The 24,643-nt window shown below is 41.3% G+C and overlaps 1 protein-coding gene across 5 annotated transcripts in view; it reads right to left on the bottom strand.

The window, feature by feature from the left end:
* RUNDC3B (RUN domain containing 3B) overlaps positions 1-24,643 on the bottom strand; it is a 237,229-nt gene that overhangs the window by 10,453 nt on the left and 202,133 nt on the right. For 4 of the 5 annotated variants that reach the window (XM_075587444.1, XM_075587445.1, XM_075587448.1 and 1 more), the window contains one exon: positions 22,542-22,688. The exons of the other annotated variant lie outside the window; for it this stretch is intronic. In XM_075587444.1, coding sequence (XP_075443559.1) covers positions 22,542-22,688 — 147 coding nt within the window. The remainder of the gene's footprint in view (positions 1-22,541; positions 22,689-24,643) is intronic. 5 annotated transcript variants of the gene reach the window in all.

Raw genomic sequence — 24,643 nt, 5'->3', positions numbered from 1 at the left:
ATCCCTGCTACAGAGCAGCACATTTCTATTCATATGTTAATAACATGCTCAGCTTTTTCAGTACAGGTTGAGCGCTGCTAGCTAGTGGAAATTAATCGTTGTTAATGCCTTGATTGCTAGAATGGCACACTGCAGTCTCTCCAGCAGTAGAGAGATGAACCCCTTCAGCGCCAGAGGGTCCTACCACCTTGGTGGTAACAGACCTCTGCCACTGACGGATCACATGATCAGTCTTCCTAATGATCACGTGATCGCTCCTGAGTTCCGGTGGCCAAAGCAGAAAGTGAGTGACTGCTTCTTTCTGTGTAGTCCACAATCAGCGCTGCTCTCAAACAGCCCCTAAAAACACAAGCAAAAGGCCATGACGTACAGATGTTTCAAGCAAAATTCAAGATTGAACTGCCTCATCGGCCTCTTCAGCAGATATAGAATAAGCCCCCGACTCTCTACAGATGCATATGCAGTTTAGGGCAGGGTGCCTTTTTATTTAAGTGGCTGATTTTAACCAAAGTGTACAAAAACAAAATAAAAGGTAGTGCTAAGTTGTTAAAAATGGAAAACAAAGTGGGAATGCATTTTTAAGGGTGTGTGAAATGGGGCAATTAACTGATCTAATTTGTACGGTACCCAGAAGATAGAATAATATTCATAGTGTGTGGAAAACTCTTGAAACTTGCTTTATCCCTTAGTCCGCGGATATAAGTAGGCACGCACGACGGAGTGCATGGCGTTGCGCGCGCCTGTCGGACAAGCGAACTGTGGCCTGTGATCCACTGCGACTGGGAGGCGTGGCCGTGACGTCATGTGAGCGGTTTGCCTTCATTGGCTGAACCGCGCGCACATGACCTGACCATCGCGTGACAAACACAAAATTGTTTGTCTGCTCGAGAATTGCGCATCCCACAGACCCTCCAGCATTCCCATCACGTGTCCACTTTCTCCAATGCGGTCAGGTGATTGTTCCATCACGGATGATGGAACGGGAGAGTTGTCGTCCCCCTTCCTTTACCACGCAAAACGTGTTTTCATGTAGCTACTACGACGTGGCGCCCCTGGAATGCCAGACCCCATGATGTATTATGTCTAAAGGACACCCAAAGGCTTAACAGACACCGAACTGAGAAGGCTAATGAAATACATGGGAACAGTGATGTTTACTCATTACATATTAATATTAAGCTTGTATACATACTAGAACTGCTGGCTGTGCGGGGAACTGCAGGTGTAACTGTAAAGATACAGTAGGTATCTCTACTGTCAATTCCACGGATCGGTTTTTGTTCCAGTATTTATTCAGAGACAATAGAAAGCCATCTGAATCATATATACGTCAATACAGGCATTCTCAGTTATGAGTGGAGAACGTGCAAATTCTTTTAGTATCACTTTAAGGGTTGTTAGAAGTTCTAAGTTCAATAGACCCAGACAGAACACTTGTACCTTACCAAGAGAATCTAGACTTACCCAAATATGGGCTTGCCCCAATTAGAACAGTCTTTACCCCAGCTGTGCTTTTTTTATCAGTTTGTCTATTACCTTTCCGCCATACCATCCTATACTCCCTAATAATAACAAGAACGAAACCCTGTTGTAGATACCAAAGAGGCCGCACTATACTTTTTTCCCGCCTCTAGATAACAAGCCCTGCCTCCCTTAATACAACGAGAGCAGCAGCCTTCTTTATAGATAACAAATAAGCCTAATTATTTTTCAGCGCTGTATCATTCTCCATTACCCAATTGTACACCGAATACAGTATATATCTTATATATGCATATACTGTGCATAGACAATATGGCGTCTGTGTTTTTCAGCTTGAAATCGTCCTATCATCAAACTTTAGTCTGCGTGTGCGCGGAACTGCAGGCTGTGTGAAGCCGGTCTCCTTTAAGTGCAAGGCATTGTGGGGCACAGGAATTGAGGACCCAGCAATGAGTGACAAATACTGCCTTCATGCAGCCTGCAGTTCAAGAGTTTTGCCACCTAGCAATAACTTGTGGGATGGCAAAGCCTCCCGGAAAACTAAAGGAGTAAAAAAATGTGCTAGTCACGGTATGTCAATCACGTAACCACCAGGGTTATTTTCTCTCTGCAGCAGCAGATGTAGGATGCAGTGTCAGTTACTGCTGCTGATGTAATCTCCTCCGCAAGAATAGATGTGTGTGTATATGGCCAAAACCACTTTATCCCTCAGATTCTTTGGGAAAAAATATTGTAAATGCGGGAAATTAAGGGCAAGAAGGTCACTAAGCTCCACTTTATCTTCAGGGTCAGATGAAGAGTTTCAGCTCTGGAAAAGAGCAAGATTGTCCAATAAACTTCGTAGGAGAGAAAAATCACATAGGACAAAAAGAAAAGTTTCACCATCTGAAGAAAAAGAAATAAATTTAAAAAAAAAAAAAAAATTTCTAAGGGGAAAGTCTTACAGAGGCCCATAGCCAGCATAGCGTTCATCAGAACCGCTCTGTGCCATTTCCAGGTACGATTCGGGTACCAAAATTGTTGTCGTCACCTCCCTCAGAAAAGGAGCTTATAACCGGTTCTTCCTACTTGCTTTTGGCCCAACCTAATTGGGAATTTGAAAAAATCTCCAGATGAACTGCCTCTAGAGAGAGGGACATAGAGCAAGATTCAAATGGAGAGAATCAGTCTGGCAGAGAAAACTGCTCCATTAACAGATTATAGCAATAGATAGGCCTTCTTGATGGCTCTTACTATCTAGAGACTTATCGTAGACTTTCAGGCTGCTTGCCCCTTCCTTGGTCCCTTTTGGAGGATGAATAGCCTGTCTACCTTCCTAAATCCTTCTGTTCTGGAAACGTAAAGTTTTAAGCACCTTACCACATCTAACCTGTGTAGAATCTGTTATTTGTAATTTGCCGGTTTTGGGCAAAAAGAAGGTAATATCATCTGGTTGAGATTGAATTTTGAAATGCCCTTGGGTAAGTAGAGTTGAACTGGCCTAAAGATTACCTTGTCTTGATGCAAGATAAGAAAAGGTTCCTTTCCAGACAAGGCCTGTAATTCACCAATCCTGCATATCGCAAGCTTGAGAAAGTGGCATCTGTTAGAACCAGTAATACGAACAGTAAATCCAAAGCAGGAACTGGATCCTTATATTGCGATCTGATTCTCTTCAGAGCTTGGAAGAATCGACTTATGAGATCTATGGCAGCTAGGTGCTTTCCTCGCAGTGCCGACACCTGTACCTTCAGTGAGCTAGTGCTGAGTTCCAGCTCTAGACCCTCTTGCAGGAATCCTAGAATTGTGGGAGTAGGAGGTTCAAAGCAGCTCATTTTGTGGGGTTGATCCACAGATGTAAATCACTGACAGATTCTATAGTACACTGTAGAAGTAGTTTTCTTCCTTACTGCCACCAATAACACCTTGTGTGACAGCTCTCTGGATTTGAGCAGTTTCTGCTCAACCTCCATGCTATCAAAATCAGGGCTCCTGAGACAGCAGGCCTTGAATCGCTGGCAGTTGCCATAGCTAGTCTGTTAAGAGTTCTATTATTTGTAGGAAGCAGTCTCTGTGTGACCAATTCAGGAGTATTGCCACCACCTCTATCTGCAGATAGTTTAACATATTTTTTTGTCCTATTGGATTTACCATTCATTAATTTTTTTTAATGGTCTTCCATGATATAGGATTTTGCTTTATAGAAGATATACATACAGTATATTCATTTTGATTTCCTATGATAGGATGATCATTATTTATATTGTTATCCTTAAATATGACATTCGCTGAACCTTGCACATTTAACTTAACTTGTTTTGCTTCATTTTGTCTTTGTTTTTATTCTTTATTATTCTGTTATTTATCATGTTATTTTTTTTATTATAAACACACAGATACCCAGAGAACTGGTAGAGAAAAGAACCCAAATATAGCACTCAAGCTCACCCTCTGGTGATGAATGTTGAAGTTAAAACATAGTCTTTATTATGCAACCAAGATATAAAATAAAGGGTGTTAAAACGTGGACTGAAGGTATATGCTGGATCCAAATACTGATAGCCATATTGGCTAAGGATCCTGAGCCAATACGGCTATCAGTATTTGGATCCAGCATATACCTTCAGTCCACTTTTTAACACCCTTTATTTTATCTTGGTTGCATAATAAAGACTATGTTTTAACTACCACATTCATCACCAGAGGGCGAGCTTGAGTGCTATATTTGGGTTCTTTTCTCTACCAGTTCTCTATACATTATTACCCAATAGCACCGCTTACCAATATCACCATTATCACCATTGTTGCTGTAGCAGGGGCTCCCCTATTGTTTCCTCACACAGATACCCAGCAAGCTCTCAGAAACCCCCCAAAATTACCACAAAATATACAGTTAGGTCCAGAAATAATTGTACACTGATACAAGTTTTGTTATTTCGGCTGTGTACCAAAATAAATTCAAGATCCAGTTAAATAATGAATATGTGCTTAAAGTGCAGTCTATTAGCTTTAATTTGAGGGTATTCACATCCAAATTGGAGGAAGGGTTTAGGAATTACATCTCTTTAATATGTAGCCCCCTCTTTTTCAAGGGACCAAAAGTAATTGGACAATTGACTCAAAAGCTGTTTCATGGACAGGTATGGGCTATTCCTTCATTATTTCATCATTAATTAAGCAGGTAAAAGGTCTGAGTTGATTCCAGGTGTGGCATTCGCATTTGGAAGCTGTTGCTGTGAACCCACAACATGCGGTCAAATGAGCTCTCAATGCAAGTGAAACAGGACATCCTTAGGCTGCCAAAAAAAAAAAAATCCATCAGAGAGATAGCAGGAACATTAGGAGTGGCCAAATCAACAGTTTGGTACATTCTGAGAAAAAAAAAAAAAGAACGCACGGGTGAGCTCTGCAACACAAAAAGGCCTGGACGTCCACGGAAGACATGTGTTCTCACAATCCAGGGGGAGCATAAAGGAGAATAAACAACACAACAATCTAAGTGCAGACAATATTGACGAGTGAAATAGCTCAATTGCAATCTTGGCGCCTATGTGCAGCCTACTCACAGGATTTCAGTGTTAATCAGGCAACATCAGTAAACATGGATCAGAGGTAATCTTCTGAGTTTGAAATGGTGTTATACTCCATTTCCAGCGAGATGGTGGGATGTAAAGATAGAAAATATGCCCATAGTGCAGATCAATCGTATAAAAGGGAAAAGGGAGACCAAAAAGCGCACCAGCACAAACGGAGCAGGAAGAATCCAGGACAAAAAAATGATTAAAAGGGCACTTTAATGTGGCAAAAGACCCATCCAATGCATTTCGAACGTCGCAGCGTTCTTTTTCAAGGATAAAACACAGTGTGATAACATCCATTATATACCCTCTTACCTGTGGGCCGTTTCGCGCCAAAAATCAGAACCTGATGACGTCATAACAGAGCGACTCAGTGCCGATCTAAGGGCAAAAGGAAGTACCAAAGGCAGTGTGACCATCTTGGATGTGGGCAAACATAGGAACACAATAACAAAGCTTTATTGACCATTCCAGCAGAACAAAATACATTGCTGCTAACTGGACAAGCATATTTAAACGAAATAAAGCTATATTAAACTAAACTAATGCTTAATAAAGGGTACTATTATATCAAGAAAAAACATGAACAAGGTGGATTAAAAAACTAGCTGTGTTGCAACTAAGTTATATACAAAAAAAAAAAAAAAAAAAAGTTTAAAATAAAAACCTCTAGACATGATTAAAAAAATGTGCAAGAAAAGTAAATTTAAAGACATATTACACATATATACTGCATAACACAGATTGTGTACCTAAATCATAGGAACCAGGGAAATACAACCATTATAAAATATGAAGTATTATCCACAAGATACATCAAAGAACAATTCAAGCTTACATATTAGCATAATATTTGCATGATAAGGCATAGGTTCAAAGGTTATGATAAGAATATAATGTCCAATATAATGACAATTGTCTTATTTAATCTGTATTACCAACTAATTACACCATAATACGTCTATCACAAAAATGTTTACAAAAAATGTGTTAGTTGCCAGTCAATGTTCAAGCCCATAGGGAAGCGCGTTTGGAGAGTGAAGATCCAATACGCCTCCCTACGGTCCAGAAGGTTGATATGATCACCTCCTCTAGATTTAGAAATAACTGATTCAATCCCCAAAAAGGAAAAATTATTAATTCCTCCCTGACCACATTCAGTGAAATGTTTTGAGACTGGATGATTAGTGTCTCTCAATTTTATGAGCCTTAAATGTTCTAACATCCTGACCTTAAGGGCTCTAGTCGTCCTCCCCACATACCTCTTGCCACAACCACATGTTATTAGATAAATCACAAATTGACTTTTACAATTTATAAAACTGTTAATCTTAAATTCCTTATTTGGTAATATATTCACACCATGTGGCGGTGGCAAGGCAAACTGGAAAAAACTTTTGGCAGGCTTCATGTGTTTACATGCACTACAAGAGCCACATTTGAAGGAACCCCTAGTGATAAAAGGTTTTTTGAGACCAGAAGATTTGAGTTCACTAGGTGAAACATGAGATCCAATTGTTCTCGCTCTACGATATACAAAAGTAGGACCAGAATCCACATATTTTTTAAGGACAGGGTCCATGGATAAGACATTCCAATGTTTTGAAATTATAGCGTTTACTTTTCCACTTTGTTTACTAAATTGTGAAATAAAAAGAGGACATTTGTTTTTTAATTCTGTCAGTCCATGTGAGTCCTGTTTAATACCAATTGTCTTAACATTGTTAGCAAGGCGAGAATCTCCAATTGGATGTGTGGGCAACAATGATGCTCTCTCTGTATGTAATGCATTTTCAAATGCAATTGCTAAATGTGATTTGGTAGGATTCTGGTCCTACTTTTGTATATCGTAGAGCGAGAACAATTAGATCTCATGTTTCACCTAGTGAACTCAAATCTTCTGGTCTCAAAAAACCTTTTATCACTAGGGGTTCCTTCAAATGTGGCTCTTGTAGTGCATGTAAACACATGAAGCCTGCCAAAAGTTTTTCCCAGTTTGCCTTGCCACCGCCACATGGTGTGAATATATTACCAAATAAGGAATTTAAGATTAACAGTTTTATAAATTGTAAAAGTCAATTTGTGATTTATCTAATAACGTGGTTGTGGCAAGAGGTATGTGGGGAGGACGACTAGAGCCCTTAAGGTCAGGATATTAGAACATTTAAGGCTCATAAAATTGAGAGACACTAATCATCCAGTCTCAAAACATTTCACTGAATGTGGTCAGGGAGGAATTAATAATTTTTCCTTTTTGGGGATTGAATCAGTTATTTCTAAATCTAGAGGAGGTGATCATATCAACCTTCTGGACCGTAGGGAGGCGTATTGGATCTTCACTCTCCAAACGCGCTTCCCTATGGGCTTGAACATTGACTGGCAACTAACACATTTTTTGTAAACATTTTTGTGATAGACGTATTATGGTGTAATTAGTTGGTAATACAGATTAAATAAGACAATTGTCATTATATTGGACATTATATTCTTATCATTATAACCTTTGAACCTATGCCTTATCATGCAAATATTATGCTAATATGTAAGCTTGAATTGTTCTTTGATGTATCTTGTGGATAATACTTCATATTTTATAATGGTTGTATTTCCCTGGTTCCTATGATTTAGGTACACAATCTGTGTTATGCAGTATATATGTGTAATATGTCTCTAAATTTACTTTTCTTGCACATTTTTTTAATCATGTCTAGAGGTTTTTATTTTTAACTTTTTTTTTTTTTGTATATAACTTAGTTGCAACACAGCTAGTTTTTTAATCCACCTTGTTCATGTTTTTTCTTGATATAATAGTACCCTTTATTAAGCATTAGTTTAGTTTAATATAGCTTTATTTCGTTTAAATATGCTTATCCAGTTAGCAGCAATGTATTTTGTTCTTCTGGAATGGTCAATAAAGCTTTGTTATTGTGTTCCTATGTTTGCCCACATCCAAGATGGCCACACTGCCTTTGGTACTTCCTTTTGCCCTTAGATCGGCACTGAGTCGCTCTGTTATGACGTCATCAGGTTCTGATTTTTGGCGCGAAACGGCCCACAGGTAAGAGGGTATATAATGGATGTTATCACATTGTGTTTTATCCTTGAAAAAGAACGCTGCGACGTTCGAAATGCATTGGATGGGTCTTTTGCCACATTAAAGTGCCCTTTTAATCATTTTTTTGTCCTGGATTCTTCCTGCTCCGTTTGTGCTGGTGCGCTTTTTGGTCTCCCTTTTCCCTGTATTGCATTGAGTAGCTGCACAGCCTGCCTGCCTGCCCTACCAGGATGTGAGTACTTGTATATTTTTCAGGGGAACCTGCCAATGAGACTGATGGTGAGTGGGTTGCACCACACACCACCTGTCTTCAGGAGGATAGTACCCATTATATGACACAATAGGTACTATATCAATTGTTAGTACCCTGGTACAGTGGTCTGGCTTGTTATCATTTTGAGATATACCTGCATTTGAGCGCTTCAGCTATTTTCCATATTGCAATCGTATAAAAGGTATGTTTATATCAAATTTCAGAAATGCACACTTACAATAAAATCTAATTTAAAACAGCATGAATTACCAATGTGATAATAGGAGATTTGACTTGTGCCTTAGCTTCCCCCGCCCCCCCCGCCTCCGTTTGGCATCTGGTGTACTCTGGGGATGCTTCCGCTTTCAGCTGTCTGCCTCCCGATCACTCTCTGGGGCTCAGTGCCGTCGCGGTCTCCAGGGCGTCGCGTCACTTCCGGTTGGGCTTCTGGGGTAGGCAGACACTCGGCACCTCGTCTCTCCTTCTCTGGGCGGTCTTACTCTACGCGTTTTGCCAGTGGCGTATGCGGCTTCGTCAGGAGTATGACGCCCCCTTCCTCAACATGACTTTATATACCATGTGCAATTAAAATATCTCTAATGCCTCTTGTGATTACTATTGATCTCTAATGGGCAATCAGAACTCGTACTTTATACATTCACATCATTGTTTACAAACAATTGATATATTGAGCACACACACAGGTAAGTAACATATCAATAAACTCATCTACAGTCTATAAGCACGTAATGTGCTTGATAGGAAGGATTAATTTTATAGGAGGTTTAATGTAGTTTGGCCAACATCAGGAACGAGGTGTGAATAGATGATTTAATCAATGGAGTAATTAACACTAGTATAATTCTCTAAAAAATATTAAAAAAACTTTACAAATATATATAAAGTTGAGGGAATTCCCTAGGATGTAAACTATATGGTCTGATCTATAGGTTATGCAGGATTCTACCTGAAATTTTTCTCCAGTGATGTTTGAACAAAATTCCATTTTATTATTTGACGTAAACTGGCATGCTCTGCATGTTCTGCAGCCAAAGAATCCCTTACTTTGTTGGAACCAATTGGTAGGGTTATTTGTTTTCCTCCTTAAGGCACTTGGTGCCAGTTTATTCTTAAGATTGCATGCTTTTTCTGAAGATAATGTTAGGTTTCTCCGGAATCTCTCTGCCCAAAATGGGGTCATTCCTCAGGATGCCCCAATGTTTATGCACAATATTTTTAATCTCCTTAGCCTCCCTAGTAGCCAGTGAGGAAAGCAAAGTCAAATTGATTGTTTCTAGTGGAATTCTTTATTTTGGGTTTCAAGAGGCCTTCTCTATTTAACCTATCCACCTTTGAGTTCTATTCCATTAACAGATTCTCAAAGGAGTGTAATCCCCAAAGGACTGACATTTGCACCTGGTGAAGGGTCATAGCAGCTTCGACCTATTCATTGACGCAAATAAATTCCTCCGTAAGTTAACCATCAAAAGATACCTTCTGGGAAGAGAGTCAGAACCTAGAATGGATATGAATGTTCCACCGGTACTGGAATGATGGTTATTTGTCAAAAGAATGTAACTATTACAATCTTCGGGTATATTAAAAGTTTTGGTTTTTATGGTTTCATTTTCTATGTATATACATAAATCTAGAAATTCTATTTGTTCATGACTGAATTTTGTTGTAAATTTTAGATTCCATAGATTATCATTAATGTCCAACAACAATTGCGCTAAACTTTCACTCCCACCTCTCCAAATAAAAATAATATCATCTATGAATCTTTTTCAGAGCACAAGGTTTGCGCCATTCACGCCACCTGTCCATATGGTAGCCTCCTCCCATTTTCCCATGAACAGGTTGGCATAACTGGGCGCAAATTGTGACCGCCGAGTCCTCTTCCGGTTTTGACACCGACGATGCCACGTGGTGCACTTTGCGTCACTTCCAGTTTCGGATTCTATATATTTTCGTAGACGAGCGTGGGAGACACTCTTTGACAAAGCGCCAATAGTGCGAAATGCATCAGAGGTACTCCCCAATGCCGCCCTCCATGCTGTCACCCTTTTTCTAATAAAATGTTTTAACCCATCTGGCTTGTGCTTAGCTCCTGTTTTTGCTTACTGTGCTCCGTGTTTTCCAACCTTGGATTCCTCTAATGCAGCATACAGCCAGAAGCACGCCTCAGAAGAGAGACCACACAGTGAGTAGCTTAGCAGGTAATTTCTTCATTTACATATTGGCATATTGGCATGAAGATGACATTATTCAGCTCTAGGGGTATTTTTCCCAAGACACAAGAGGAGAATCCTATTATCACTATTGCCAGTTAGGCCACTACTGGCTGCATTATCCCCTGCAACAGGCATATATACTGTATACCCCAATCTTTGAGGTCTGAAGATTACAGATTTCATCCTTTTCATCATCATTCTCACATTTCATGGGTCTCCCCTAAAGCAACCAATTACAGCTAACTACAGCTTTATTCGTATGCTGTTTATGCCCAATACTGGGCAGCACTGGTTCAAGAACTTTGTCCTATCCCTTTCTTTGTTGAGGTAGTGGAATATTTGTATTCCCTCTTTTCTTAATTTGGCGAGGAGTGTACACTGTACAGTATCTTCTTGGAGAAGTTGAGAGGCCAAAGTGAAGCACCTTGAATTTATAGTGCGTTACCCCTATCGCAAATCTTAGATACCCTCTGTGTCTGTAACATATAGGCATGTGGAAGTAGGCATCTTTTCAGATCTACTGACACAAGCCCTTCTCTATGGTCATAATGGTCTCGAAGGGCTCCATTTTGAACCTTCTTACTTTGAGCAGTTTGTTTACTCCCCTTAGGTCCCAATGGTCTTTTGTCGCGGAACCATTTGGATCGCTCGATCGTTCAGGCCTGCCTGGCCAGCTTGTTTCCATCAGGATCTTATAAACTTGTGTTTTCCGGATAACGTCTCAAACTCCAGACAATATCCCACGCAGACAATATTTAGCACTCAGGAATACATAATCGTTTGCTCCCAAACATCTAAAAAAAATTGCTGGAGTCTCTCTGCTATGTGGGATGTTCGGGCTAACCTCATCGTCTGCGACCTTCCCAGTCGCTCTATATTGGGGTCCACTTTCTCTTGGCCCATAAAAAAAGAGCTCTGCGCCAGGGTTTTTTTCTTGAGTAACTCTTCTGGGCCTATAGGCTCTCACGCCTCAGCTGCTAGCCCTCTCATTCATACAGGAGGTTTGGGCATCAAATCTTCTTTGCCTTCCTGTGGGTTCCCACATCCTTTCCTCCAGGTTATGAAATCTGACATCGGTTCAATTGGATCCTTTGCCACAATTCTCACATTTTATTTTTTTTTAGTGCTGGTTTATCTCAAGCAGCACAATGTTTGTTTTCCTTGCTGCTCTTTCCTAGCAGCCGGCTCTGGCCACTGGATCCTCTTATTATGATCCTGGAGTACTGACAATACAAATATCAGCACTAATAGCCATTTCTTTTATAAAAACAAAAATCACAATACTGACAATTACTGTTTCCCTGGGGCTTTACCTTGGAATCCTTGTAATAGTAGTTTTTATGGAGACTGCATCCATGATTGTAAAGGTAATATTGGCTTGCGTCAGATAGGATTGCATTTTTGCAATCAGTGCCTATATCCTCAGGTAGGCTAGTACCACTTACACCTCACTTTGCAGCACATGAGCCGGATTCCCAGCATAAATGCTGTCCTCCGCGTGTCTGGGATCCTTGTACGAGGTCCAGAGTAGCAGGGCAGCGACAGCGTTTGTTTGCTGAGCACTTTTAAAACCTCAGCTCTTATTCCCTTGGTGACGTCACCATCACGACTCTCGCGAGCGTTCCCTGCTGAGTTCTGAGTCCATGTGGTGGTATGCGTTTACCAGGACTGCTGCGTGCGCCTGCACAAGCGGTTCTTACCAGGATCCTGGAGCTGTGAGCCTAAGCATGGCCTCCCATTGGCCCCACGAATAAAGCAACTCATTGGAGTGTGGATGTCCGGCATCAGCAGCAGAGTGTGGCAGACAACTCCTGTGAATTGACTACTTGGTAGTCAGGTAAGTCCCCTTCTATCTTACAGAAAAATAGAAACAGATACCTCAGCTAAAATAGGACAGAAAAAGACTACTTGGGGAAGAAAGGAGGGGTTATTTATGGTCCTCACACAGGTAGAGATTTCTGCCCTATTTCACCTGCAGGGTGGAACTTAACCAATTGGTCACTACTGCCATGCGGACCACCAAGAAAAATCAATATTAAACCCAGCACAGAATATTCAATACCTGGGATTTATGATAAATACCCTCTCGCAATACCTTAGCATTCCCCACAAAAGTTCAGATTCATTCAGATTATATATATGTAGCCAGGACTGGTTTCTGACTATCAGTCTGCCCTTCACCTGGCAGTAAGCCCTGGTAAGAGCAGGCCTGCAAGGACTAATCCTGGGTTTTCCCCACCCCCAGCATTTTCAGTGAGTCACAGGGAGATCTGCAGTGTAAGAATAAAGTGTTCCAGTGTTTACTATACTTCTGCCCGAGACTGAAATCTATCAGGGGAAGTAGAAGCAAGTTCTCCTGTAGGGTTTGTCCCCCACATCCCTGGGGCCTGCAAGAGATGGAGGCGCTGTCACCGTGAGTACGAATCAGTTACTACCCCAGAAGCCTCCCTGACCTCCCCTACAACACCGCAGGAGACTCAGATATACTGTGAGCCAGCAGGTATGCACCACACCATGTAGCAGTGAAATCTCCCAGAGGAGGGGGGGAGAGGAGAGGGGGAAACGTGTTACATACATATATATATATATATATATATATATATATATATATATATATATATATATATGTCCGATCTTATAGAGGAGCCTAGTTTTCATTACGAACAACAGCAGCGATAATAAGTAGATTTGAGGCCTTGAGTAAGGGTTTTCACCAAGTTCCACGACTATGCAAACCATCTCAGTTTCTCCTGGCACAAGTCATTGGTCTTGCATGCCCCTTCCTCCCAAACAGCCTCTAGTGGCATCATTTACGGACATCATCACAACAGACGCCCCTTTCATGTAGGGTAGGATTCTCCCAGAAGGGAGTTACATGGGGAGTGTGGGCACAAAAAGAAACACACCTCTACATAAATAAACAGAAACTGTTTTTAAACACCAACAAGACTGTAACAATGGTATTTGGGACCAAGACTAAATTTTTAAAGCTTCCAGTGACTGAGCTCCAGATTAGAACCAACGCTAACACCACCCTAACCCCTGTCACTAGTTTTAAATACATGGGCTTATGGTTTGACTCCCACTTAACATTCGGAATGCACATTGATACCCTGACAACCAAGACCTGTGCCAAACTAGGGGTACTTTACAGGAACAAATCCTCCCTTAGGGCTGGGACCCACGGCGCGGGCGGCCGCACGAGCGCTCCCCACCAGCAGGGGAATCCTCCCGAGCCGGTCCCAGTCCCCCCTCACGGTACAGCTCACAACACGCTGTGACGCGTCAGCCGCCAGGGGATTCAAGAGAATTGTAATCCCAAGCGGCGACGCGTCACGTGGTGTGGCTGTGAGCCAATGAGGAGGGGAGGCTTCGGGAAGCGGGGAGGAGAGTGTGGGGGGAAAGCAGCGTGAGTGCCTGTCTGTGTATGTGTATGTGTGTGCCTGTCTGTGTGTGTGTGCCTGAGTGCGTGAGTGCCTGTCTGTGTGTGTGTATGTGTGTGTGTGCCTGAGTGCCTGTCTCTGTGTGTGTATGTGTGTACCTGAGTGCGTGAGTGCCTGTCTGTGTGTGTGTATGTGTGTGCCTGAGTGCGTGAGTGCCTGTCTGTGTGTGTGTATGTGTGTGTGTGCCTGAGTGCCTGTCTGTGTGTGTGTATGTGTGTGTCTGAGTGCGTGAGTGCCTGTCTGTGTGTGTGTATGTGTGTGCCTGAGTGCGTGAGTGCCTGTCTGTGTGTGTGAGCGGCTGAGGAGTTGAGGGGCTAAACAGTTGAGGGGCTGAACAGTTGAGCTATTATGGAGTGGTGTACATGTACATTCATTAAATAAATGCAACATAAAACAACTTACAGTGTCTATCAATACATGGTTGAGGGGCTGAATGGCTGAGGGGCGGTCCCGCCCCCTCACGTCATGGCCACGCCCCCCACGTCATGCCCCCCCCCCGCAAAAATGGTCCCTTTGGACCGGAAAAAGCCCCAAGTGCCTCTCCACGCGCCGCCTGTCTGCAGTGCGGGCGCGTGGTCTGAGGCAGCGGGGCCTTAGCCTAAGTCTCCTGGTCAAAAGCGTATTGCACAGCAGATGCTAATGCCAATTATTGACTATGGAGACATAGTATATGGCTCGGCACCTCAAACCCACCTTAGCAAACTTGACACCCTCTACAATTCAATTTGTCGTTTTGTTCTCCAATGCAACTACAACACACATCACTGCGAAATGCTCAAAGAACTAGATTGGTCATCACTCGAGTCTAGGCGCAAAGTTCACCTTTCCTGTCTTGCCTTTAAATTCTTTATAGGCAAGCTACCCAGCTACCTGAACAAGCTCCTCACCCCTACCACATACAGCACTTATCACCTGAGATCAAACTCCAAAAGACTGTTCATGGTCCCAAGGCTCAACAAAGTATCCGGCTGTTCCTCCTTCTCTTACCGTGCACCCCAAAACTGGAACAACCTATCAGAGACTCTCACATCCACCACCAGTCTAAGTTCTTTCAAATCTAAGGCTGTCTCACATTTTAATCTGGTCTGTAACTGTTTCATACGCCCATAATACAAATTATCGTTAACTGTGCATGCAATGTCTTATATATAATGTATACCCTGTTCATTTATGTAACTGTATTTGTAACCATGTATTATTTGTCTTAACTCTGTGCCCGGGACATACTTGAAAACGAGAGGTAACTCTCAATGTATTACTTCCTGGTAAAATATTTTATAAATAAATAAATGTATTAGAGCTCAGAGCTGCCAAACTAGTCCTTCAATTTCAAGTCCCTCATTAGTTCCAGAAGATAAAGGTTCTGATTCAGATGGACAACAGGACAGAGGTGTTTTACATAAACAGGATGGGGGGGGGAGGGGGGGAGAACTTGCTCCAAAGCCCTATGTACCAAAGTGCTAGAAATGTTGTCATGGGCACAAACAAAAAACAGCAACAAATGTAATGGAGGTCCTCTTACAGGAGATTCCGCAATCCAGTTGGAGGGCAACCCTGTTGGGGGAGCAGAGTTACATTTAATTCACATATCTGATCCCTGGTTGGATCATACTCCTGTGGTTTTTAAAATATTAAAAGCAACAAAATTAGGGTAAACAGCAAACGCGCAAGCTGGACGTTGTAAGCGATACATTTCACTACACAAAGGGAAGTGCCTGATGTCTGTCAGTATACTTAGAGAAAACAGCCAATAGTTAGACAGGACATCTCAATTATTTATAACCTCAAGAAAACCATTTGGACCGGCCAAAACTAAAACCATAAGATATACAGTATGAGGAGCACATAAAATACAATATGACAAAATTGAATATGAAAAAGTTACAATAGGATTGACATGTACACTCAAACAATTTATTTAACCATGTAAATGGAGAGGAAATAAAAAACAGGACGGTATCACAGGATCCTAAAGGTGGATTCTTTCATGCACTTCATTGCAATTAGCTGCAATTACCCTCCCCCTAATCAAGCAGCATATGCAGGGAGAGAAAAGAGGAACACAGTGTAAATCAATGGGCGTTTATGCAGCGAAAGGAACACAGCTCTCTTTACACTCACACTTTCCAGATCTTTAAAGCATAAGGGTACAAATTGTAGGTCTCATGGAGTGTTCAGGATTTTGCAGTCACCCCGCTGGGATGCGATGCCTTGCTGCTGTGTTTCTTTCCGTGCATAAAAGCTTATTGATTTTCTTTCTCTCTGTATATGCCGCTTGATTGGGTGGAGGTGTAATTGCAACTACTGTAATAGCACTTGAGTGTATGAAAATATCCACCTTTAGGATCCTGTGAGACGGTCCTGTTTTTTTATTTCCTATCCACTTATGTGGTTAAATTGTATCCGAGTACGTTAACAATCCTATTATCACTTTTTCACAGTTACTTTTAGTTTTTATATTTAATTGGTAGAGTGCATCTAGTGCTCCCCATATATTTTTCACACATTGTCACTAAGAGCCTTGAGGGGGATAATTTGGGTTTTGAGCTGTGAGCACTTTATTATACAATATCATTTATTGCTGATTTATACACTGTCACTCACTGTTATTGAACACTAAATAAGACGAGGAGTGCCCGTTTTTTTGTTTTCATTTCTAACACCATAAGAGGCTGGATACTATGCACTATGAACCACACAGGAATGGATACAGAGCAATTTAAGATGAACTCAGTTATGGGTGCAGTAGCTACAAAAGGAACTTCTAACATTACCAATAACGTGCGCGACGAGATGGGCATCTACTTACACTTCTGTGCGACACTATTGGAGAACATCCGAATTGGACAGAGTTACATTTGTTAGAGCAAGCACCAGGTGAGGGATATTCTCCCACCAGCTGTTACTAGGTGGCAAGACTCCTGAAGAAGAAAACAGAGTATAGGAAATCTATGACCTGCAAACTTACTTTGTTCTAGCTCATAAGGATGGCCACCTAGTAACATCATGGTTGCAATGGTTAATTTCTTAAAGTAACCAAAGTTTACCGTCTGTGCGAGTATGAGGAGGGGGGAGGGCGTCATCAATGCAAATATGAGGAGGGATGAGGCCGTACTCGTCTATGCGAGTATGAGGGAGGCGTGAGGGGGGTTATCTGTGCGAGTATTAGGGGGGTTGAGAGGGTTGTCTGTGCGAGTACGAGGAGGTGTGTGGGGGTTGTCCGTGTGAGTATGAGGGGGGAAGGGATGAGGGGGGATGTCCGTGTGAGTATGAGTGGGGAAGGGATGAGGGGGGATGTCCATGTAAGTATGTGGGGAAGGGATGAGGAAGGATGTCCGTGTGAGTATGAGGGGGAAGGGGTGAGGGGCTTGTTCGTGTATGAGGGGGTTGTCTGTGCGAGAATGAGGGGGGGGCAGTCTGTTTTTTATTTTTATACTCTACTTACTGTACAAGTAAAAAGACGCACTGCAAGTGGTCTATGAATATACTTAATTTACTGGTGAGGACACAATGCACTGAGTGTACAAACACGTTAGAAAGCTTTGTGCTTCCTCATTTTGTGCAAAAACGTAGATTGTGTTTTACGGGGGTTTTCCGAATTTGTAAGGATTTTCAAAGGCCAAAAGCAGGAGAAAAAATATATATATATTGATAGCAGTCCTGCTATAGAGGTTATTTTTTAGATCCTCTGTCCATGTTTTCTATGCTTTAGAAATGTTGATATAAAAAAAAACCCACGGCTGGGGTTCTCATAGCATGTTGTAGGGATAGAAAAGGTAAAGTAAGGACAATTTGCACAAACAACGTCCCAAGTGCAACTGCTAACCCTTTCACTGCCAGAAGCACCTGCAATGCAGTGATATACAATGTGTTGCTGGCCATTCAGGTGGTAAAAGGGTTAACCATGTAATATCACTTCAACAAAAATGAACTACTGTACATTTTCCATAGTGCGAAAGTGTTTTAACAAATTGCTCTCTAATGTGGTGTTTCACAAAGGTCTGCTGTGGGCTAATGCACCCGATCCGGCGTTAACTGCATTCAAGTCAATGGCAGCTAATGCCAGATCTGCAGAGTTCTCCCACAGCAGACCTAAGTGAATCACCACTTTAGGGGTCATGAGAGATGAAAGAAATACATGAGGAGGATGATTGCGAGCCAAGATACTTGCCCCGAATCACTTCCATCCAACCAAGAAATGGCTTATTATGACTATACAGATTCACACTGGCGTGACAGAGTCACAAAGATCCCCTCTCAGCTGCACTCAATTGTCCAAATTGAAGTGTAATATAATGGAAATGGGATATAAATATCCCTACACATGACTGAGATGTGGTATGGAGCCCACAGGGAATGTTACATGATAGAGTAAACTAATATGACCATCTTAAACCAAGAAAAATAATAAAATGCTATTTAATGATCAAAAACGACAAGTGACAAAGGTATATAAAGTGACAATAAATGTTAAAATCCCCAGTGTGATGATGGCATAAATATTCACAAATGAATATATTCAAAGCCTATACGAGCAGACGTAGATATAATAAGTCTGGTAATAAAGGTTGTACACTGACAGTCTGTTAGTAAGTATAGAACACTGCTAGTACAAGACACCCTAAATTAGGTAATGTGTCAAATATACTTGAATGTAGGTACTTCAGCAGATAAACAGATAGATAAACATACTTAGGAAGCTTCTCCCCCCTCAAGAAGTGCGCCTGTCGCGTGAAACATACGCCGGGGGTTGTGGTGACATCATGACGTGGCGGGCACAAGTGAGACGGCTCCACATTGAGAATTCGCAGGGAGAACCGTTGTATAAATTACACTGACACATAGTATACCACTTAACAGCTCAGGGCATGTCTTGATTGGTTACTCTTTATCAATGATATGCTATGATGTACATTATTACACATGCTGGAGGTTTGATTTAGCCGTTATGATACTCATGGCTTTGTTTGTATAGAAGCGTGTAAAACGTTTGCGCTCCCCTGCCAGGCCTCCCCCAGTCTCGCGCCCCCTCTCCTACCTTCCACATGCGTCAAATGACGCTCCGGGGTCCTGTGACATCACGTTACCCGCTGCATCATTTGACGTCGGTAACGTCACTTCACAGGCCCCCCGCGGCGTCATTTGCCTTGCGCGATCCCCCGGCATAGAAGAGCGCGGGGCCTCTGCAATGGCCCGCGCCCCCCCCCCATACAAAACTCGCGCCCCGCAGTTTGCGCACCACTGTTTAGTGCACGCTGTAGATAGTGTGAGTTTGTGTATCCTATATACCATCATTCACACAGCCGATGCTGTAGTGAGACTATATGCAAGCAATAGTTTTTTTTATCATGCAATATATTTTATTTACCTTCTATGTAGCATGACAAGTATCCAATTTATAGGTCTTCTATTTTAAGGGTCAATAAATACATTGCTACGCTGCGCTTATAGTGCCAAGCGACGGCGACACAACGTTGCTCCAAAACAAATACATGGACTCCGTCGCAAGCGCTTATAGTAAGTGCGACGGAGCGAACAAAAACTTTGAAGCCAGGTACATTTGATTTTTTAGAGACAATCGCTAAACCAATCAAATTGCACGGCCCGCCCCTTTTAGTGACGTCACTGGCCTTGTCGCCAGCGACGTCGCTAAAAATCAAATTATAACTTTCGCTAGTGGCAACGGGTGACATCGGTCGCGTCGCCAGCCCTATAAGCGCGGCCTAACATTATTTGGCACACGCTACTCCATTATATGTATCTTGGTTAGTCTCCTGATATCTGCTTCGTAAGGCTGCGCTTATAGTGCTGGCGACGGCTACGGATGACGTCACCCGTCTCTATAGCCCTTACGAAAGTTGTAATTTGAGTTTTGGAGACGTCTCTTGCAACAAGGGGAGTGACGTCAGGCAAGGGGGAAGGCAGAGGGGTGGAGACAAGAGCAAGGGGGAAGGTTGAAACAGAGGAGTTGTAATTTCTGTTTGTATGCTGAATTTACTTTACTTTAAATTACGGGAGAATTTACTATTTTAAAGTTGTTAATATAGTGTGTTTCACTTGACAGACACCCAAAGGCATCCACACCCCTCTCTCCCTCTCCCTGCACCCACACACACACACATCCCCCCTCTCCCTGCATCAGAAGCTATCTGATTGGTTTATAGCCTGTCACATGGTGAGACCGTCGCTGTAAAAATCAAATTCTACTGACTGCAGAGATTTAGGTCGCTCCGTCGCGCCTACTATAAGCGCATGCGACGGATTCAAGGCATTTGTTTTGATGCAACGTCGCGTTGCCGGGACTGTAAGCGCAGCCTAAGTATGTTTATCTATCTGCTGAAGTATCCCAGAGTACCTGGGGATTTTAACATTTATTGTCACTTTATACAGTATACCTTCGTCACTCGTCGTTTTTGATCATTAAATAAAATTGTATTATTTATCTTGGTTTTAGTCATTATTAGTTTACTCTATCGTGTAACATTCCCTGTGGGCTCCACACCACATCCCAGTCATGTGTAGGGAGGTTTATATCCCATTTCCATTATATTACACATCAATTTTGACAATTCAGTGCAGCTGAGAGGGGATCTTTGTGACTCTGACACGCCAGTGTGAATTTGTATATATTTTTATCCCTTTATGCACCTTTGTCATTTTATTATGTGTTTATTGCTGGTTGAGCGGCTAGTTTCTATGTAATAGTCATAATAAACTGTGTAACTTTATGAGCAACACAATTCATATCTCAGGAGTGTGTTTAGGTAACATTTCTGCTTCTAAATGCAAAATGAAATTAAATCATGCATTGATACAAATGTAATTTTTTTGTATAGATTTTAATAATAATCTTTTAAAAAGGGTTATATGTGAAAACAGCCAAGATACTTGTGAAAATGTCTATCCCCTGTTAATAGCGACTCGGATAACATTTTTCTTTCTTTATTGCGATGCTATCTGAGCCAAAGTGATGTTGTAAACAATGACACATGTATCTTGGGAGCTGTAAAAGTCTTTGGGAGCAGGAGAGAGTGACTGTCAAACACCTCCAGTACCAATTTAAACATGGTCCCTGCCGCACTCCTGTGTATCCCACATGTCATCTGAGCCATTATGGAGTGCTAGCAAAATACATCTTTCTTGTGCATTTAAACTATAAGAATATCAATACATCTTTTATTTAAAGCTGCAGTTCAGTCAATATCCTGCATGTTTTTTTTTTTTAATAAATCAGTTCTGTAGTAAGAAAAAATACTTTTAGCATTTTCTGTTTTTAAAAAAACAACTTTGAAACACCAATTTTCTTGTATTCTATTTTAACAGCCATTTGCTAAGGCACTGCCCCTTCATGTCCTGTCACAAGCCCTGGCACACCCCTTTGTCAGCCCTGCCCTCCCTCTAGCACATGTCAGTGCAGGAATGCTCATGAATATTCATGAGCTTCCACTGACTGACAAGCAGAATATAAACAAATCCCAGCTTTTAATATGTCACCAAATTTCCACCTATCAATACATGGAGAACGAATTGAGCTGCAGCTATACTGTTCTTTAGGTAATTAGAGATTGCACACATAAAACTATTGAAGTAAAAAAATAAATGTAAAAAAAAAAAAAAAGACTGAACTGCAGCTTTAAGCTACTGATCACTAGGAAAGCCTTAGGTCAACTGCAGACAGGCAGCAGCCTCATCTATTATCAAACAGAGTCATTTGAACTCCTTTGTGTTTAGAAGATCATCTGTATTTGAAACCACTGATTTGCTGTTTTTATTTTCAATCATCCAATTTTATTTTTTCCATGAAAACTATTGTAGTGTGGCCTTTAATCAAAATGCCTGAAGTACATTTTTGTGCAAAGACTCACGCGGTTTCATCCCTATGCAGTCATCAATTAGCATCAATAATGTCATTATGGACAAGGCAAAGTAAAATTGCAAAAGAAGGCAAGAAAGAAAGAAGGCAAGAAGGAAGGCAAGAAAGAAAGAAAGAAAGAAAGAAAGAAAGAAAGGGGATATGAACGCACAAAATTCTATATCTTACATCTACAGAACAAAAACATAACCAGGCATTTCATCATTTTCGTCTCTCTCACGAGACTTAATGAAAATATATGTTTTCACATATGAGAGTACAGAAATTATAAGCAACTGAACACTACTTTACATGTAAACAAACAGAAGCATAGTCAAAAATAACTATATAGCCCTAAATATATGAGAATTATCCATGCTGTGTCCATTCACATAACTGTGGATCTATGGGAGATCGTTCACATTTCATCACCATGGCACTGCCAAAAAAAATCTGAGCTCGCTTGTACAGTTGAGGCTCTACAACATTTTCCAGCCATTCTAAACTATTCCTTTGTACAAAAGTATATCCAACCTCGGAATCGTAACGTTCTTTGTCTGTGAGGAGATTGCCATTGATCATTCTATTTACACTGAGGGATATGTTTGGAACTTAGGACCCCTGTAGGAGTCTGTCAACTGACATACATGACGTGTTACACTTACTCATCCCACTGTTCATTGTGCTTTTGGTAGAGCAATGTATCCAGGGCAACAGCATTAACATCCAGAGCTCGTGGGGAAGGCCACTGACTGGTGAGGTGGGTGGTTAACTCCTGTCTTGATCTTAAGTCATTATTCCTTAGTACAGTCCTGTGAAAATACAGACAGGGAACACCTTTATTTTCTACCAAAATAAAGGCTAATCAATTAAAATCACAGCACACTGGAAAACTAGATCGGAATGATGAATGGCTCAAAAATGAGTACAGTCCCACAAACCCATTTTACCCGATTACAAAATAGTCAAGACAAACCTAATATATTTTATGGGCAAGGTAGTTTTAGCGGTTGTGTGTGTGTGTGTACATGTTTCAGTATTGCAATGTTTATCCTATGACAAAGATTTCTCTATTCAAAATCAATGGATACTTATTCCATACAACTTTTTATATATACATACACACAAACACACCAATTACATTAAATAATTCATGATGGGTGCTGATCCTAAAGTTATGTTTTTTAATGCCTAAAACTCCGTCCTTCTTACAGTATTTCTTAATATACAGTACTGGGTTTTACAAAGTTAATGTACAGAGAAATGAGGGTATGAGATTAAAAAAAATTCCATAAACTCTTAAAAGTTATTGTTAACCGACAGGTATATGCTGCTATGTTTGTATGAAATTTGATGCTTTGTAGATTACAGTGAGAATGGTCCATGGTGGAAAAACTTGTGTACAGAATGCTCTTCAGTGACAGAAAATAAATGGAGATTATGATCAAAGCCAGAAATGCAGTAACATTGCATGCAGATATAAAAAATACACTAATATGGGGTTTACTTTTTTTTTTATTTTTTAAATCAATTCAGCATACTGTGTCACATTAAAACAATAGTACACTTCCGAAGTACAGGGAAACAGCTTCAGGCGAGGTGAAACCAGCTTGTGCAGCCAACACAATACAAACAATTTGTTCAAAATGCAGGTCTCCTCAAAGACTGAGATGCCAAGTAGAGCTCTGCTCAGAAGTTCATAATAAAGTTCTCCATTTAATGTGAAAGCCAAGAACAGTGGAAAGACAACGTTTCAGGTCCCATATGGACCTTTCATCACCTGGTGAAACCTTGCTATTCCACTGTTCTTGGCTTTCACATTAAATGGAGAACTTCATTATGAACTTGTGAGCAGAGCTCTACTTTGCATCTCGGTCTTTGAGGAGACCTGCACATTAAAACAATAGAAATGAAAAGGGAGAAAACCAGGAACAGAACAAATGTAAGAATTTGTAGATAACGTAATAAATGGCGCCATGGTTAGTACGGCAGCCTAATTAAGGAGAGGAGTGTAATGCTAATCGTTCAAAAGCTTGTGGAGAGACGGTAAGATATCCAGCCACAAGACCACGACAGGCGCAACATCCTCTTTCTTGAAATGATCTACAATCTCTTTGCTCAGATGCACAAGAGACAGAAATAAGAATATATATATTATTTTCAGCACGATTACACCACCTGTGGCAAAACACCCGATTGGGGGTCATAATACTATAAAGTATATTATTACATATTTGGGACTAGAGAGGAACACAGACTCTGCATGAGTGAAATTTACTTTTTATTTGAGTGTATTTCTGAAATACATTTGCTTTATATTAAAGGGGTATAGTTTTGCATCACTTTAACCCATTGAGTGCCCTGGGATGTACAGTAGCTACTAGGTCATGGGGTCTGGCACCCTGGGTGCACCATGATGTAGTAGCTATATCCCCCCAAAAGGTGCTTCATTTAGGGGAAATCACTTTCTGTGCTCTTATGGATATCACCATCTGTCACATTTTGAACCTTACAGCCACAAAGAGAAAGTGTGTAATATAAATAATTTAATGTACAAAGTTAGCAAATCCATGCACAACTGTGACCGGTCTAGACCGGTCTTTGTTTGCAGCCGTTTAGCTGCTAAACATCTTGCCACAGGGACCTGCAGCCACCAGCTGTTTTGCCGCCAAGGTAAGTACCTAACCTTACCCTAAAAACCCTAATACCAATGCTGCACTCAACCCTAGAAACCGTAACCCCTTACTTTAATCCCCTACCCTAAACA

This window comes from Ascaphus truei, chromosome 2, assembly GCF_040206685.1.
Source record: "Ascaphus truei isolate aAscTru1 chromosome 2, aAscTru1.hap1, whole genome shotgun sequence".
Taxonomy (NCBI): Eukaryota; Metazoa; Chordata; class Amphibia; order Anura; family Ascaphidae; genus Ascaphus; species Ascaphus truei.
The sequence above is the reverse complement of the archived record's forward strand: the minus strand, read 5'-3'. Positions and strand labels throughout refer to the sequence as shown.